Consider the following 17709-nt stretch of genomic DNA (forward strand, 5'->3'; position numbering starts at 1 on the left):
CCCTTACGCCCCGCAGCTCCATGCCACAGCCAGGGGCCGAGGGCGGCAAGGGTGCGGAAGAGGACCCAGGGGGTGGACGTAAGCAGGGCCAACATCCCGCAGCCAGAGTCGCCGCCTAGCTCGGCAGTCTCCCCGTCACCTGAGACTGTCGCGGCAGTAGAGGAGCTTGGGCGGCGAAGTGGGGTGCACCTCAGTGCGACACAGCAGCAGCAGTTGCAGAGCCTCTTGGCAGAGTTTATGGACACTTTTGCCGCCAGGGAAGAGGACTGCACAAGGACGGGCCTGGTGCAACACACTATAGACACTGGAGCAGCTGCTCCAATCTGGCTGCGGCCCCACCGCCTGCCCCTCGCCAAACGCCAAGCTGCCGAGGGACTGATAAAAGAGATGGCAGCTAATGGCGTCATTGAACCCTCGGATAGTCCATGGGCCGCACCTATGGTTATGGTGCGGAAGAAAACAGGGGGGTGGCGCCCTTGTGTGGACTACAGGCGTCTGAACGCGGTCACCCGCAAGGACTCTTACCCGTTACCTCGCATCGATGACGCACTGGATTACATCGCTGGGTCCAGTTGGTTCAGCTCGCTAGACCTCCGCAGTGGGTACTGGCAGGTGGAGCTCACTGCCGAGGCGCGGCCCAAGACTGCATTCACCATAGGGCAAGGACTGTGGCAGTTTAAGGTGATGCCTTTTGGACTATGCAATGCACCAGCCACGTTCGAAAGGTTAATGGAAAGGGTCCTCAAAGACATTCCCCGTGCCCGCTGCGTGGTCTATTTGGATGACTTGCTGACTCATGCTAAGGACTTTGAACAGGCCGTGGCCAACCTACGAGAGGTTCTGACTGCCATCCGCGGGGCCGGACTAAAGCTGAACCCGGCCAAGTGCAACCTTCTTGCTCGCCAGGTGAAGTTCCTGGGACATGTGGTGAGCGAACAGGGGGTGGCTACTGACCCCGAGAAGGTGGTTGCTGTGGGGGACTGGCCTACCCCATCGAACGTCGCCGAGCTACGAAGCTTCCTGGGGCTGGCCTCCTATTACAGGAGGTTTGTAAAAGACTTTGCCACCGTCGCTAGCCCCTTGCATCAGTTGACAAACAAGGGTCAGCGGTTTGGTTGGACGGAGGGCTGTGCAACGGCTTTCGAGCAGCTGAAAACTGCCCTTGTGAGTGCCCTGGTCTTGGCGTATCCTGACCCCAGCCAGCCTTTCCTTTTGGACACCGACGCCAGCAACGTGGGGGTCGGAGCGGTGCTCTCCCAGAGGGGAGAGGCTGAGGAGCGAGTGGTGGCATACTACAGCTGCAGCCTCAGCCGGGCCGAGAGGAATTACTGTGTTACCCGGCGTGAGCTGTTGGCTGTGGTCCTGGCGGTTCGTCACTTCCGACCTTACCTCCTGGGCACTAAGTTCCTGCTCAGGACAGACCACGCCAGCCTAACCTGGATGCTGAACTTTCGCCAGCCAGAGGGTCAGGTGGCCCGGTGGCTGGAAATACTACAAGAGTACGACTTTGAGGCCCAGCACCGACCAGGGCGGCAACACGCCAACGCTGACGCCCTGTCCAGGCGCCCCTGTTCTGCGGATGAGTGCCGGTACTGCAGGCGCATGGAGGAGCTGGACCGGGGTCCGACATCGGCAGCAGCAGAACCTGAGGGTGTGGATGAAGGGCAGGAACCTTTCACCGCGGCGGAGCTACAGCAGCACCAGGTGAGCGATCCAGCGCTGGAGATGGTGAGGGACTGGATGGAGGCAGGGACACGGCCAGACTGGTCCGCCGTGTCTTCCCAAGGGCCCGAGACAAAGTCGCTGTACTCCCAGTGGAACAGCCTGGAGCTCCATGGCGGTGTAATCTACCGGCGGTGGCGAGCGCCAGACGGGGGAGGCGACATACTCCAGCTCCTGGTTCCCCGGGCCTTGCGGCCTGAGGTCCTCCGCTGGGTCCATGGGGCTGCAGGTACTGGCCATTTTGGGAATGGCAAGACGTTGCGACGGCTGAGACGGCGGTTCTACTGGCCGGGGTGTCGTCAGGACGTGGAGATCCACGTCCACTGCTGTGACGACTGCACGGCGCAGAAAGGTCCCAGCCAGCGCTCCCATGCCCCATTGCAGCAATACCTAGTTGGGGCGCCAATGGAGCGGATCGGAGTGGATATCCTGGGTCCATTCCCTGTTACTGATGCCGGCAACCGGTATGTCCTGGTCGCGATGGATTATTTCTCAAAGTGGCCAGAGGCGTACGCGGTGCCGGATCAGAGTGCGGTGACGACGGCGCGGACTCTGGTGGATGAGATGTTCACGCGGTTTGGTGTACCGGAGGAGCTCCATAGCGACCAAGGGAGGAACTTTGAGAGCCAGGTGCTGGGAGAAGTGTGTCGGAGGCTGGGGGTGAGAAAAACGAGGACCACCCCCCTCCATCCTCAGAGCGATGGTCTGGTTGAGCGGTTCAACCGCACGCTGGCCACCCAGCTGGCCATCCTGACCAGCCAACATCAGAGGGACTGGGACCAACACCTGCCCCTTGTTTTGTGGGCATATCGAACAGCAGTGCAGGAGTCAAGTCAGTGTACTCCTGCAGCGTTGATGTTCGGAAGGGAGCTCCGGACCCCGGTGGACTTGGTGTTCGGAGCGCCCCCTGAGCCGGAGATTGCTGGTGGACCAGAGATGGACTACTTCCGGCGGCTCAGGGAGCGGTTGCACACGGTGCATCAACTGGCAAGACGGACATTGGAGGGAGCCGGGGCCCGCCAGAAACGGGCGTATGATACCCGTGCGCACGGTCCTATGCTGGGGGCCGGAGATCGGGTCTGGGTGTTCTGCCCCCAGAGGAAGTGGGGGCTGACCCCCAAGCTCATGAGCCACTGGCAAGGCCCGGGCGAAATCCTGGAACAGCTGTCGGAGGTGGTCTTCAGAGTCCGGATGCCGGGGCGGGGAAGGCGGGTGGTGCTACACAAGGACCGGCTGGCGCCATACCATCCGCTTGTCCCCAACCCGCAGGCTGGTGTGCAGCCTGGGGACTCCTCGCCCCCTACGCCCGGCCCGGATGGGGGCGCCATGGATTCCCAGTCGAGGCCGAAGCGTACTCGACGCCGGCCCGGACATTTGCTGGACTACAGTGTGGACAGTTAAGGTTGTGGGGACACTAAACCTTTTTGGGAGGGGGCTGTGTAATGACCTGGCTGGGGTTGTTAGCCAGGTGCATTCTGGGTATTGTGTTGTCTCTGTGTTTTCTATCGTTCTGCTAGTTCATATGTGTTTGATTTGCATGTTGTGTTAGTGTTATGTTAATGTAAGCCACAGTGAAGTTGATGTGTGTTCTGTGGAGGGGGGTGAATTGGCATGGTTGGCTGACACCGCGACTCTATGTGGTGGGAGCGTGATACGGGTTCGGTGTCAGCAGTGTTACGTTGTTGTTGAAAAAGATGGTGAATAAATGCCTGTGGTGAACCACTACTGCCTCCTGCTGGATTATTCGGGGATTACCAGTCTGCTGCTGAGACGCTCGGGGTCATGCGGTGTACGAGGCACGAGCGCTCTCCATTCATTGCGAAGTTTAGCGATAGCTGCTAGCGCCCCGCTAGCCATTTAGCTAGTGAGCAGTTTAGCCAGTCAGCTCCCCAAACCCACAGTCGTTACAATATATATATATATATATATATATATATATATATATATATATATACATACATACATACATATATATACATATATATATATATATAAAAACACCCAGCACGCCCCTGCGGGCGGTTTATCCTTCAAGCTCGGGTCCTCTACCAGAGGCCTGGGAGCTTGAGGGTCCTGCGCAGTATCTTAGCTGTTCCCAGGACTGCGCTCTTCTGGACAGAGATCTCCGATGTTGTTCCCGGGATCTGCTGGAGCCACTCGCCTAGCTTGGGAGTCACCGCACCTAGTGCTCCGATTACCACGGGGACCACCGTTACCTTCACCCTCCACATCCTCTCGAGCTCTTCTCTGAGCCCTTGGTATTTCTCCAGCTTCTCATGTTCCTTCTTCCTGATATTGCTGTCATTCGGAACCGCTACATCGATCACTACGGCCGTCTTCTTCTGTTTGTCTACCACCAATATGTCCGGTTGGTTAGCCACCACCATTTTGTCCGTCTGTATCTGGAAGTCCCACAGGATCTTAGCTCGGTCATTCTCCACCACCCTTGGGGGCATCTCCCATTTTGACCTCGGGACTTCCAGGTTATACTCGGCACAGATGTTCCTGTACACTATGCCGGCCACTTGGTTATGGCGTTCCATGTATGCCTTGCCTGCTAGCATCTTGCAGAACAGCAGTGGGGACAGAGCATCTCCTTGGTAGATCCCGCACTTGATGGTGACTTGTGCTATGGGCTTGGAGTTGGCCTCTAGTGTTGTACGCCACATCCCCATTGAGTTCCTGATGAAGGCTCTTAGGGTCCCATTGATCTTGTACAATTCTAGGCATTCCAGTTGGATAGCGTAGTGGTTAGACTACACGCCTTTGGAACAGAGGATCGCAAGTTCGATTCCTGCCTGGGGCGTCTGTATCCAGTAAGGGTCCTAAGGCTAGACCCCCTATGCTAAGCAAGCCTACCGCAGACATGAGCGAGACAGATAAATATGAAGGCATGCCGGCTCGGACGTCGCCCGGATCAACAAGGTCCGCGTCAGGTGTTGAGGAACCAGGACACCCTGACGAAAAGTGGGCTACTGGAACAAGAAGGCATCGGTGGGCAAGAGACGAAAACAGGGCGTTGTTGGAATGCTACTACGCAAGGGGCTACATGAATAGGATGAGGGACCTATGGATTCTTCGATACCCAACATCCACAATGACGGCAAAACAACTAGTAGCTCAGTGTTCCAACATTCGAAAGAAGGGACTGCTCTCACAGCTAGAGATTGACGAGGTACAACACAAATGCTACGGCAAGGAGGAGTCAGGACGCCAGGTCAGGGGGGAGATATCATCACCCCCACCGAGATTGGGTACATAGCCCCAAGTGCGATAGGAGAAGGATCGTTGAGTGCGAGAGGAACTGACCTGAAAAATAGGATCATGGCCAAGCTTGAAACCTGGATCCCCCGTAGCCGGTTACCAAGATTACGTGAAGTACCCTCAGAAGGTCTGCTAGATGATGTTAATGCAGCACTACGGGCAATACCTACAACCACGATTACCGACACTAACAAGCTGATCTACATATATACATGCGCTCATCTCTTTTCACTCTCTGTGTTTATACACCACTCTGTATTTAATCATTAGTATTCTTAATCTCTGGCTCCCTCCCCTCACCCACAGCCTGTTGTGGCAGATGGCTGACCCTCCTTAAACCTAATTCTGCTGAGGTTTCTTCCTGTTAAGAGGGAGATTTTCCTTCCCACTTTTGCCAAGTGCTTGCTCATAGTGGGCTGTCTGATTGTTGGTGTTTTCTCTGTACTGTTGTAGAGACAACTTGTGTTTACTGTTACTGTGATTTGTGTCATATAAATAAAATGTAGTTGAATATTAAATACGAACTTTCACTTTGCTAGAAAGTCCAACAAGGACATCCAACAGGAGAAAGGCTGTTCCAACATTTACGAGCTACAACCTCAAGAGACCCTGATCAGAAAATCAGAGAGGTCGGTGGCAGATATAAGGTCTCAGTAGCTCTAATATATATGCAGCAGGCTGTCCATATAAGTTTATATGTAATTAATACCATTTTAAGATGATTTGTTAATTTGACTGGAAGCCAATAAAGAGAAGGAAGAATAGGGGTGATGTGCTTGTTAGTAATCTATCTGCTGCTTTCTCGACCAATTACAGATGGGCTTATGGGCTCACGGGTTGTGGAGGCAGGAGCTCTGTACACAATTATATTTTTCAACCAGTTTCCAAGTGGTTGGTTTTGCATTTACTTCTGATAGAATTGGACCCACAGGCTGGTTCTTGATCTGTTCATGTGCCAGCCTACTGAAACAACCCTGTTATTGGCCCTGGAAACAGAAGTGAGTGTTTACATGATAGTGGTGCACTGAGTACAGGAAGAATTCACTGGAGATATCTGATCAGAATAAAAACACACACTTTGCGTTTCACGCTTTGTCATGAGGTTCTCCCAAAATGATTTAATTCGGCCCTAATGCAAAAACTATTAATAAAGGAAAGACGGCTTCACTAGTTTGACGCGTTGTTTTATCTTATTGATTTATTTCAACGGTAAAGGTCACATCACCTTTGTAAGAATCAGCAATGGATTCTGCTTTGGGGTGGGATTTCCTTGAGAAGTGGGTGGGAAGATACACATAGCTGGAAGCGATAAAGCACTTTACGATCTTTGCGCACGGGGCGGGTTTTCCATTCATCCAAGTTGGGGGTGTGCGCCACTCACTCGCAGACAATCGAAGATATTTTAGTTTGTGTGCTCTGCGAGTGACCGCAGGGAGGTGAAGCACAGCAGTATTTACCCCTCCTCCAGCTCCCATTACTCCAGCCTTCACACAGCGAGGGGCTTTAAACCACATTTGATCGACAGGAGGGGTTTTTGTTTTGTGTTTCTCTACTTTAAAAAAAGGAGAAAGTGGTCATGAGATGCGATTAACTTCTGGCGAAGGAAAAAAGCAAGAACTTCACGAGACCTGTTGGCGATGATGAATTATTCAACGGCGCAAATGGTGAGTAAGCCTATCGACGACTCTTTCGTAGCTCACCCACTCGTGTTCGTTACAGTAACAAAGCAAAATGGGACAAAAGTGGACGTTACTATGATAATTTATGCTTTTTAAAGCTCCCCCTGTCATTCCCCGCAAGGGCAACAAGTTTGAAGCTTTATGTGAAGTTAAATTTCATCCATGTGTCCAATAAAAACGACGAAACCCGTTGTGAAATAACCTACTCCGAGGACCCTTAAGCAAATTGCGACTATTGAACTTATAAATGAGAGAGATATTTGGCCCCATGTAAAAATGTGTTTTAATAGAAATTTACGCTTTTTGTGTTTGTTTATTAAACTGTTTATTCAACTTTATCGCCCTTTAATGAGCTCTCTGATGTCCACTCTTCCCGATTACCAAAGGTAGTCTACCTTAACTTGAAGAAGAAAAAAAAAACATGATTAATATCTGGTATTTAATTATGTTTAATTTGCCTCTGCAAGCATTTTTGACCATGTTTATTGTTCTGGAGTAGGCCACCTAAGTGCTGCTGGGTATTAAAACATGTTAATCACATCATACACAGTTTTTTATCTTGGTTTTTTTTTTTTTTTAAGATATTAAAATTTCTCATTAAAGTTCTGCCATTAGTGATTTGTGTTTTTCTCCTCAGTCCAACCTATCAGAGGTTGGAAGTTCAGCTGGGTGTTCACAGTCCTGTCCAGCCGGCGTGAAGCTGGAGGTGGTGATGGAGCATCTGCAGAAACAACAAGAAGCAAAGCTGGAGATGAGCCTGCAGGAGAAGCAGCTTCTTCATGCTCAGCTCCTGTTTGCTCAACAAGCTGCTGCAGCAAGAGCCTCGTTTTCAAGACCAGACTCTACATTGTTTGAAAGAGTAGATGGACAGAGCAATCCAGGACTCCAGCAGGCCTTGAATAATCATCTGAGCGGAGTGGATCCAGAGGCAGAGGAGGATGGAAACTCAGAAGATGAGGAACAGGAGATGTTGACTTCTCAGGAGAACAACGAGGAGGAAGACATGGGCGAGGAAGAGGAGAAGGAGGAGGAGGAGAACAATTCTCATCAACAGGCAAAGAAGCCCCGACTCCAGCATGTATCGCATTTTCCCTTCCAGCCTTATTCTACATCTCCATCAGTGGCTGGGAAGCAAACGTCTGAATCTCCACCTTCAGGAAAAAAACAAGAGCACATGGAAAAGAATCTGACGTCACCGGCGGGTCATCATGCCTTCGCGTCAGCGAATGGCTTTGCTGACTGGGGCTTTGATGAGTCAGTGAAACGGGTAAGAGAGAAAATGCACATCTGTAATTGTTATTTTGTGTGTATACGTATGTTCTGCCTTAATTGTTGACCTTCCTCACTGCTGCCTGGTTTCCCTCCTGATGTACGGGAAGGAAGGTGCGCTTTTTTTGGCCAGATGCACATCTTAATTACTTTCCAGGCCAGAGATTTGGACTTGAAATGAGAGCAGATCAGTCAGATTTTCTTTAAATGTAGCCATGGATTGAATTTAAATTGCAACTGTATGAGTTCAGTGTCCAGCTGTTGTCTTTTCCCCTTCTTTTGGGGAGCAAGCTGATTGGTTCGTCTCTACATGAAAAAGGGCTGCCACGTCAATATAATGCACTGATTAATGAGGGCTGTAGGTGCAGGGACAGCTGGGTTGTGGCTCACCATGCAAACTGCTAACCGTAAAATTTACTTGCAGTTGTTTCACAGGAGAAGAATGGTCCTTTTGATACCATTACCCAGAGTTTTACACATTATTCAGAGTTTTTTTTTTTCTTCCTCTTTGTCTGATTTTTGGTTTAAGTCAAATGTGGAAGTACAAACATCCAGGCCCAGATGTTACTGTAGTCTTGCAGATGGCTTTGCATAACTGAGGCGTCGCTGGGCAACACTAAATGGCAGCTTAATTTCACTGAAAATAATCAATACATTATACGGCCACTGCAGTGGCTTGCTGGCCTTTTCACAGGCCAGCAAGCCAAGCCTGCAGCAATAAAGAACATTTTGTTTTAGTTTAAGCGCAGTAATGAGAGTTGTGAGAGACTGTGGTGGAAAGGCTTAAGTGTGTGTCTGTTAAATGGTTTGCTTTCTGTTTTTGTTTTTGCTGAAAAGTCAGAAACATCTCACAGCCCTAAAATTAGAACGAATTTGTGCAAGGCCTTTGCTGTGACTCAGATCTGTGAGGATCTTTGTAAGTTGTCAAATTAACTGCAGAAAGTATTCTTTGTCATATTTAATTATATTGGGATTTACTTGATGAAAAGTCTTTTAGTCTGGTTTTCATTTTTGTTGGCAGTATTATTGATTCTTAGCAGGGTTGTAAATATGAGTAACCACACTGAGCTAGAATTCTTCTTTTCTTTGTGTAAGAAATAGGTGTTTTTTGTGGGTTTTTTGTTTTGTTTTGGGGGTTTTTGCAGCTGAAACTCAAAGTGGAGCTCATGTTGACTGGTTGCCTATTAAGCTTTCTTATCCAACAACCATGTTAACAAGTCCACAAGCTTGAAGTGGCTCTTTTGCAAGTTAATCGGTGGCTGGTTGAAATAGCTGCTCTTTTCACCTTACGATTGTGCCGTGCTCTACGGCGTCTTTATCTTCTTTTTCTTTAGTTCAATTCATTACCGAAATATCTTTGAAAATCTTGACATGCGTTTCAAGCCTCATCACGCCGGACAGCCATTGTTCACTCCTTATGTGCAGTCTCACTGTAAGCCTTTAAATGTAGCTCGGGTGGGGATAAAGAGCCCCTGTTCATTCAAGCTTGCAGCACAGCGAGGAGCCAGATAAATGATCTTGACTTCCTGGGGGGATTAAAGGGCCAATAATTTGATTCGGCTAAAAACAAATGTGGGACCCCCTGTCGCTGCATTGAGATTTGGAGAGGGGTGAGTTTTCACTTTTGCCCTGTTGGAGAAACTGAATGATTTTAATGAAGCTCATTATAGGGGGCAGTCGGTTAGTATTAACATTTCACTATTTTAATGTCAGCCTTGATTTTGGTCACGACTGGTTGACAAGACAGACTTTTACTTTGAAGTAATATGCATTTAAATTTCATTGAATTTAAATATGTTGGAAAAAAATCACATAAGTAAAACTTGCCTCTTTAACAAAACAAAAGAAACCCTTTTTTCCTGACCTACATACTGAATACTATCAGGACTGCCAGGCTGGGATGTGTGAAAGCTCTGTGAGCAATTAACTGAAAGCTCTTTGTTAACAGATCCACAGTAGGTCTCACTTGCTCATCAATAAGGAAGGGGGGAGGGTTTTATTTCGATTTGATGCTGAAAAGATCTTCAATAGTGTTTCTGCTGAAGGCGTAAAAGTCCTTCTAAGGCCAATCTGTTGGATGTGTCAACAGCTTGGTAACCTCTGGGACGAGTTTGACCAGTTTACCCGCAAGAAACTGGAAATGGTTACCAGAGCACAAGCTGGTTTTTATAAGAGTTTGTTACAGTGATTTCCTACCAAGATGAGGGTCATCAGAGTGGAAATTCGAGGTGCATGCTTTGTGAAAGCGCTGCTAATACTTAGAATAGCTCAATATTTAAAATGTATATTGTTGTATGTAATAGATTTACAGTCAAGGAGGTTGGTATAATATTTAAAGGATGGAAATGATTAAAAGTAATGGATAGTTGGTTGAAAGAGCTGGCTGCAATGTTTCGATGACTAGTTAATGGATAAAAGTTGGAAAAGCTGATGCCTCGTGTGCATATAAAAGCTGGTAAGCTCAATAGAAGTAATGGGTTTGTGGTTAAATCAAAGTTTCAATAGAATACAAACAACTGAAGCTATTAAACTGTGTACAAGACTAATGTGACAGTGTTTAGTCTTACACAGTTATTAGTAGTGAAATGAAAGTCCAGTTTTAAGTTGGTTGTAATAAACGTTAGTGATGCTGTGGAGCTGACGTCAAAGAGAACCACTGGGGTTCACTTTCAGCCTGCTGTTGATATGCGTTGGTATCTGCAGTTTGCCTTTCTGTTTTTACTGTAAACACAAGGACGGTTACAGCTGGAGCGAAAGCCAAATGATAATCGCTTCTCAACTGGCTAATCAGAGAAACAAAGGCTTATATGTTATGGCTTTTAGACTCCGGGCTGACATTATTACCATACCAAACATTCAGTGAATAGGTATGTGTTTATGAAGGCAAAATGATACAGTTAAACACAAAATATCAAGTAAAAGGCTAAATGCGAAAAAGACAAAACAAGCCTGTTATTTTGATTAAAACATAAGAATGGAAGGTTTTTGATGCGGTTAAATACAAAAACATGTTATGAGGTTTTGTTGTCTAAACGACTCCTCCTTGTTTTAATATAAAACATGTTAATATAAAACACAAGCGCGAACCAAAAGGCACACACCCGCAAGAACTGACAGAAGGCAAGGCTGCGATGGCTTTTCATAAGCTGCATATAGAAATGAATTTGTAATTTCTTCAGGGAGGAAAAACATAATTAATGTCACATTAAAGGGTTTTACTTACTTGCACTACAATGCTACACTCAGTGCATATTAGTGGGATAACCAGCTCAGCAGGCCTTTCCACTCAGCTGCACTCAGGCTGCCCTCCACTCACATTTGCAACCTTTGCTACGTTGATGAGGTGGTGGAAGAATAACATGTCACATTAATCTTCCAGTACAGCACGGCTCATTTAATTGATCTCCATTGTATTTGTCATGGCCCAGTCAGATATTTACAGTAATCATGTGTTTACCAAAGGACAGTCTGATGGTGTACTTGGGAGTACTCCAAGTATCTCACTTAGAAAAACGGCAACACCAGTGTTTGAATAATGACCTGTTTTTATTATTATGTCACTATAGAATTTGGTACTCTTTAAGCAGAATAACGACTTTTATCCTGCAGCAGCTAGTTGGAAATGATTTTCTTAATGTGTCTTTCTGTTATTGTGTGAACAGAGAGGAAGTGCCATGTGGGCAGAGGAGACTGACGGCATTAAAATAAGAGGAGAACCATCTCGGGACTTTGCCAAGGTTCGTATATGTGGTAGAAGTAAACATGTCAAATAACTGAAGAAACTACAGACTAACAGTTTATTGCCGTGTGTGTGTGTGTGTGTGTGTGTGTGTGTGTGTGTGTGTGTGTGTGTGTGTGTGTGTGTGTGATCCTCTAGCTTTATGAACTGGATAATGACCCACAACGGAAGGAGTTTCTCGACGAACTCTTTGTCTTTATGCAGAAACGAGGTGAGGTTCAAAACCTTTCATTTTTTACATTGTCGATATTTGGACAAGGCAGTTTTGGGTGCAAAGTTGTGTCACCTAGTATCAGCTAACTAAGGTAAGTACCATTAATATAGAGATTAACTCTTACAATTAAACTCACCAAAAACAGGAGCACATCATACATGGGGAAGCTAACTGTGGAAACCCAGACTGAGGTTGTAATCCTCCCTATTTCTGCTTTTTACCACAAGAGTCTAGATGGGTTGAGTCTCTTTTTCAGCACTTCTGCATCTTCATCCCTGGATTTAGCCACTTGGTTAAAGACTTTCATACAGATTGGGATTTGTTTCCACAAATCCCAAGATTAGGATTTGTTGTTTGTGGAAACAAATCCAAGAAGAAGTGCAACATGTTCACTAATCTTCACTTATGTGGGGCAAGGTCATTGCCATGCAAAATGTGCATGTGTGTCTGTGTTCATCTTAAGCACAAAGTAATCTGATTTCTACAACTGCTTTTTAGCTGGCTTCATTAATTGGCTTTTCTCCTAATCGGGACCGGAAGGGTCAGTTTGGCCTGCTGGCGCTGTTGACTCTAACATAGCCCCTCTCCTTACACTTAGATCAATGCATCAACAAAGCTGTTGTTGTGGATTATCCCCACCCCCACCGCGCAGATTAAACATGCTAAGCCACATTATCTAACTCTGACCTAAGGCCCTCAGGTGTGCCGCTCAGAAGATGCTCGCGTCCTCTGCTTCTGCCTCACGTTGTTCACAAGACCCGTTCTTGTTTAGCGACATTTCAATGCATTCTGTTATTTATCCAGGAACTCCTGTGAATCGCATCCCCATCATGGCAAAACAGGTGCTGGACTTGTACAAGCTTTACAAGCTTGTGACAGAGAAAGGAGGCCTGGTGGAGGTTATTAACAAGAAGATATGGAGGGAGATCACCAAAGGCCTCAGTCTCCCCACATCAATCACCAGTGCGGCCTTCACCTTACGCACCCAGTAGGTTTCTCTCAGGTGTTTTGGCAGATTTTTTTGATCAACAATCGGCTTGCTAAATGATTGTATTGGTTAGACTATAAATTACTCCAAAAATGCTGAATATATTTTCAAGAGCTAGCACATATTTGTGACTCTGTTATTTTAAAAATGATGAAATGTAATCATTCTCTGAACACCATAATGCTGCAAGAACATAACTATAATTTGCGTAAATGAAACCTTTGCTCACTTTGTTTCTGACTAGCCGATCAGATATGTATTTTTATGGTTTGCAAAGTCTGTAATTTTAAAAGATAACAGTCTGCAGAGTCTTATGCTTGTGGCTTTGTAGGTCTTCACAGGAGGCTTTTGCAGGCAGTCAGCTAGAAAGAAAAGTAGTGGGGGGGAGGCTGAAAATTGCATTCATGGCAATAAATCATGTAGCTGTTGAAGCATTTCACAGAAAAACAGGAGCTTTGTTGTTAAGGTGGTATTTAAGCAAACAGAGGGATTTATCCCGTGGATATCGCCACAGAATATAATACCAGTTCACCCAGCATTCATTAAGATGTGGACTGGGTGGCTAACCAACATTACTACCACAGGAACAACCACACTTTTGCTAGAATCTCCATGTTTTAGCTCATTTGCTGGCAAAAATGTGGACTTCCACTAACTGCTCCCTAAAGAACCATACAATTAATAGATCTTAGCATTTTGTAGATAAAGACTTGAAAAGGGAACCATCTGCTTTATCCTTCATATTTGCAAATAATTAAAAATGTTTTTGTGGAAAATGGATGGAAAACCCGTGAAACTTTCCACCTGCAGGTATATGAAGTATCTGTATCCTTTTGAGTGCGAGAAGAAAGGCCTGAGCTCTCCGGGTGAGCTACAGGCGGCCATCGATAGCAACCGCAGAGAAGGCCGGCGTCCCAGCTACACCAGTAGTCTGTACCGCTACTCCCCCTCCCCAGGCTCTGCTCCACATGCACTACTGTCTTCACCCAATATGCAGAGTGCTCCGACCACGCACAATGGCCGCAATATCTCCGCTAGTCCGCATTTAAAGAGAAGCATAGGTACGGCGCATTTTCTTTTCTAAAATGATCATATTTTACAACAGATACAATCTAAGCCTCTTTATAGTGTTTAGGATAGGCAAGCCCTGCAATGCAAATTTAGCACACTGATAATCATTTTGTTTTCCAGTAATCATGAATCGTGAATAATAAATATATAATTTTTCAAACTTCTTATGAACATAATAATTTCTTCATCTTTTTCTTTGTTTCCAATCAGATGAGTCCCCCACCCCTGTTGTAACCCAGCTGCCCATGGCTCTGGCACTGGGGCAGCAACAGCAGCAGCTGGCACAAGCTGCCACATTTGAGCATCTTAGAGAGAGGTTGGAGCAAGGAGCAGGTGGAGCTGTAGCTGACAGCCCAGAGAAGAAAATGATGCGCCTCGCTGAGGAGCAGCAGCGCCTTATGCAGCAGGCACTCCAACAAAACCTCCTGGCTATGGCCTCTCACTTTACCCCCATGAACCTCAAACTTGGCAACGGTGAGTTTGCTTCTCCTTTGACCTCTGTCATGGCTGAACATCATAGCATGCTTATTCTGGAACCGACCCTTCACTGGAATTTTTGTTTTTCCTCTGTCAGAAAGCAAACACGATCTGTCGCTGAATCTCTCCACTAATGGAGCGGCCAGTATCAGCGTGTCTGTGGAGGTCAACGGCACTGTTTACTCAGGTGAGTTATGAAACCTGTAAAGGAAGCATGTCTTCTTTGGTGCGTGACACTAATGTAGAGGAACAAGCGCACATGGTGATGAACTAAGTTAATTGATATCTACAGTGAAAGAAATAAGCAGTATGCACTTGTAGTACCAGTTCCACTGACCAATAACATTTCATGTCTTTGGTTGTATGAGGGTAAATGGCCTTTGTCAAGAGCAAAAGAGGGATTGTGTTTGCTGAACTGCAACACAAACGGCTATTGTTTGACTACAATTTAGCGTTTTATTTTTCTTTTAAAAATGGATCTACTTTAATAAATGAGTCACATGCAGAAGAGGAAGTCTTGATCCTAGATATCAACGAACAGATTCAGATACCAACGGTAGACATTTACCAGTTAAGGCATTTTATTAAAATCATGTCAGAATTCCTAAAAACTAACCGTGTACTAGTTAACAACCCTGACTTCTATAGTCATGATATCAACATATTCCACGTCGGAAGAAATTACAAAAACAGACAAGGCAGAGACCAATTCTTTGTGAATAAAACACCTAGTTGATACAAAAACGACAGTCTTTTCATGCAGTTCAGGCTGTTTAATACTCAAAGAAAAGGCAAGGAATCCACATGCCACATCTCAGACTCTACAGGCCTCAGTTACATCATCACAGGACAATTAGAAGTCTCAACAAATATGAAGCCGTTTGTCTGTGAGCTAAAGCTTGGCTGAAAGTAGGTCATGTAACAGGACAATGACCTCAAGCACAGCAGCAAACGGCAAACGGCGTGGCTGAAAAACAAAAGAATCAAGGTGTCGCAATGGTCCAGTCAAAGTCCAGACCTCCACCCACTGTGGCGGGACCTTAAGAGAGCTGTGCATAAATGAATGCCTGCAATAAATAACGATGTGAGACACTTGAACTTATTACTGCTAGAGCTTGTTCTACAAGCTACCGAATCACGAGGTGGACTCTGTTTTTTAGACTCCTGTAAAAACTTTCTTTTTCAATTGCCCTTTGCACCGTGAGTTCTTTGTAACTGACAGTCATTTATGCCGTTGTCTTCTTTAGGAAAACTGTTTGCCCAGAAGTCGGCTGCTTCTGTGTCGTCACAGAACGTAACTCCAGCAGGAACAAGTGGTTTCAGCGCTTTTTCCTCCGCACAAAGTTCCACCTCCTCATCTCCCACCTCCTCAAAGGGACCAAGTTAAAATCACTGGCTTTTTAATCTGTCCGGAGCATAATGATTACACAGTGCACCACACCATTTACTTCTCTTGTCAGACAAGAACTGGATGAACTCCACGGATTCTCTGCCACAACACAGGAAACCTTCTATTACTTTAATAGTGTAATGTCAACATTTTTGACCTCTATCCTCAAGCTTATTTTAATATAGTTTCAGTTTACCTTAGTGCCTCTTAGAAGAAGAATTTTCAAACATGGTAGCTTTCTGGCATAAAGGGCTACAGGTTTGTCCAGAAGTATCGTTAATGCAAAATAATTGCTACGGCTCTTTGAACGTCAGCTACGTTTGTAGGTGTAAAAGCCGTTCCGTAGCTGCCTTTTCCATCAGTACAACAATGTGGTTGCCAAAGAGCAGCTAGTGAAGACCAAAAAGCCTTAGTTCAGTGTCATAGCTACTTGAAGCCATTTTGTATTCCTCTTGGTAAGCTTTCAGTTTACCTTGAGCAAAAGTTTTTACTTTGTGTAACTGCTTTCATGGAAAATGTAGAACATCAGTTTCCACAGAAATATCGCAACTCCTAAAGAATCAAAGTGAATTTCAGGGGAGATGTTTATTCATTTTTGCTTTATTGTTATTTATTCATTTGGCGAGGCCTCAAAATGACAGAACATTTATTTCAAGTAACTCGGAGGCGATGTTTCTGCTGGGTGTTGTATGCAGAAAGTGACACATTTACCTCAGTTGACTTCCCATGGTGGCAAGTTTCTCAGGCTACTTTCTTCTGGACTCAGGAATATCCTCTGGACTCACTGTTATCTTATATGTATGTCTTGTCATATTGCTGTTTTATATTAGTGTAAATGCAGAGAATGTATCATTAATGACCTCAACGTGAACACTGAAACGGTGCTACCTCAGTCCTCAGAGAAATATGCAGTGCTTAATGCCGCATGTGTTCATTTGTTGAAATAAACTGTAAATGGACAATCACGTACACACATGATCACAAACAAATGCCACTGGGATTTTTTTTTTTTTTAAAAAAGGTTGGCTTTCAGCTCTGTTGGATTAACATGTTTCCTGTAAATGTAGGGATGAGGAATAAAATGAATCTTGTGTGCTGTAAAAATACCGTTTTCTTTCTTTGCACTTCGAATATGTCTTCAGACTTTTGACACAGAGGCTAGTCTCTGATTGCAGATAGCATGTAGTTTTGTAATTGTTTGAAAATAAATGTTGATCACAATGCATTTCAAGTTTTAAAAGAAAAAACTGACTTTTCACTGAGTTTCAGCTCATCTTGTAGCTTACAGACCCCACTTATTTTAGTTCTCATTACTCTCATATAGTTTGTTTTTGTTTGGGTTTTTTTGCACAACAGACAGCTAATCCGTCTCTCTAAAAGCTCTTAAAATCTGCAGCACACTACCTGCTCACCAGCACACAGCAGGCAGATGTGAGTAGCCGATGAGAACAGTGGAGCAATTACCAGCTTAAGAGTGCGACGTATCCTCGATGGAAGCCAAAAACAGAAACACAAACTAAAAATAATGTTGCTTTGTAATTGTTGGACGTGCAAACAATCTGTCTGCTAACAGCTTCACTATATCAACTTAATATTAATAATATAAATAAAACTTAATATTGCTCATTGTACACACCTAAACGGTGAGTTGTTATTGTTTAGTGGGAACACATATGTAGACTTATTGTTATTGTTATTATTCTATAGCTTTACATGATTCAAAATACAGTAATCCTTATTTTTCTTATCCAGGTTGTCATAGCTCCCCTCCCCTTGAAGGCCAATGTTCCTCTCAAGTTAGGTTGGGACCCTTATATGGGAGCTCTATGACCCTCTGTTATAAGGTCTTTACTGTAAAATCAAAAGCGCCTTGAGACAGCTGTTGTTGTAATTTTG

At 45.5% G+C, this 17709-nt stretch overlaps 1 protein-coding gene across 1 annotated transcript; it reads left to right on the plus strand.

Annotated features, from left to right (window-relative positions):
• The first annotated feature begins 6319 nt into the window (after nucleotides 1-6319).
• On the plus strand, nucleotides 6320-16917 carry LOC101479963 (AT-rich interactive domain-containing protein 3B). The gene is made up of 9 exons (XM_004567701.4): nucleotides 6320-6650; nucleotides 7303-7932; nucleotides 11597-11671; nucleotides 11812-11884; nucleotides 12692-12875; nucleotides 13686-13936; nucleotides 14157-14420; nucleotides 14521-14610; nucleotides 15671-16917. Exons 1-9 carry the CDS (start codon nucleotides 6624-6626, stop codon nucleotides 15808-15810), a joined length of 1734 nt encoding a protein of 577 aa, XP_004567758.3. The 5' UTR covers nucleotides 6320-6623; the 3' UTR covers nucleotides 15811-16917.
• Nucleotides 16918-17709: the final 792 nt, after the last annotated feature.

This window comes from Maylandia zebra, linkage group LG7, assembly GCF_041146795.1.
Source record: "Maylandia zebra isolate NMK-2024a linkage group LG7, Mzebra_GT3a, whole genome shotgun sequence".
In the NCBI taxonomy this organism is placed as follows: Eukaryota; Metazoa; Chordata; class Actinopteri; order Cichliformes; family Cichlidae; genus Maylandia; species Maylandia zebra.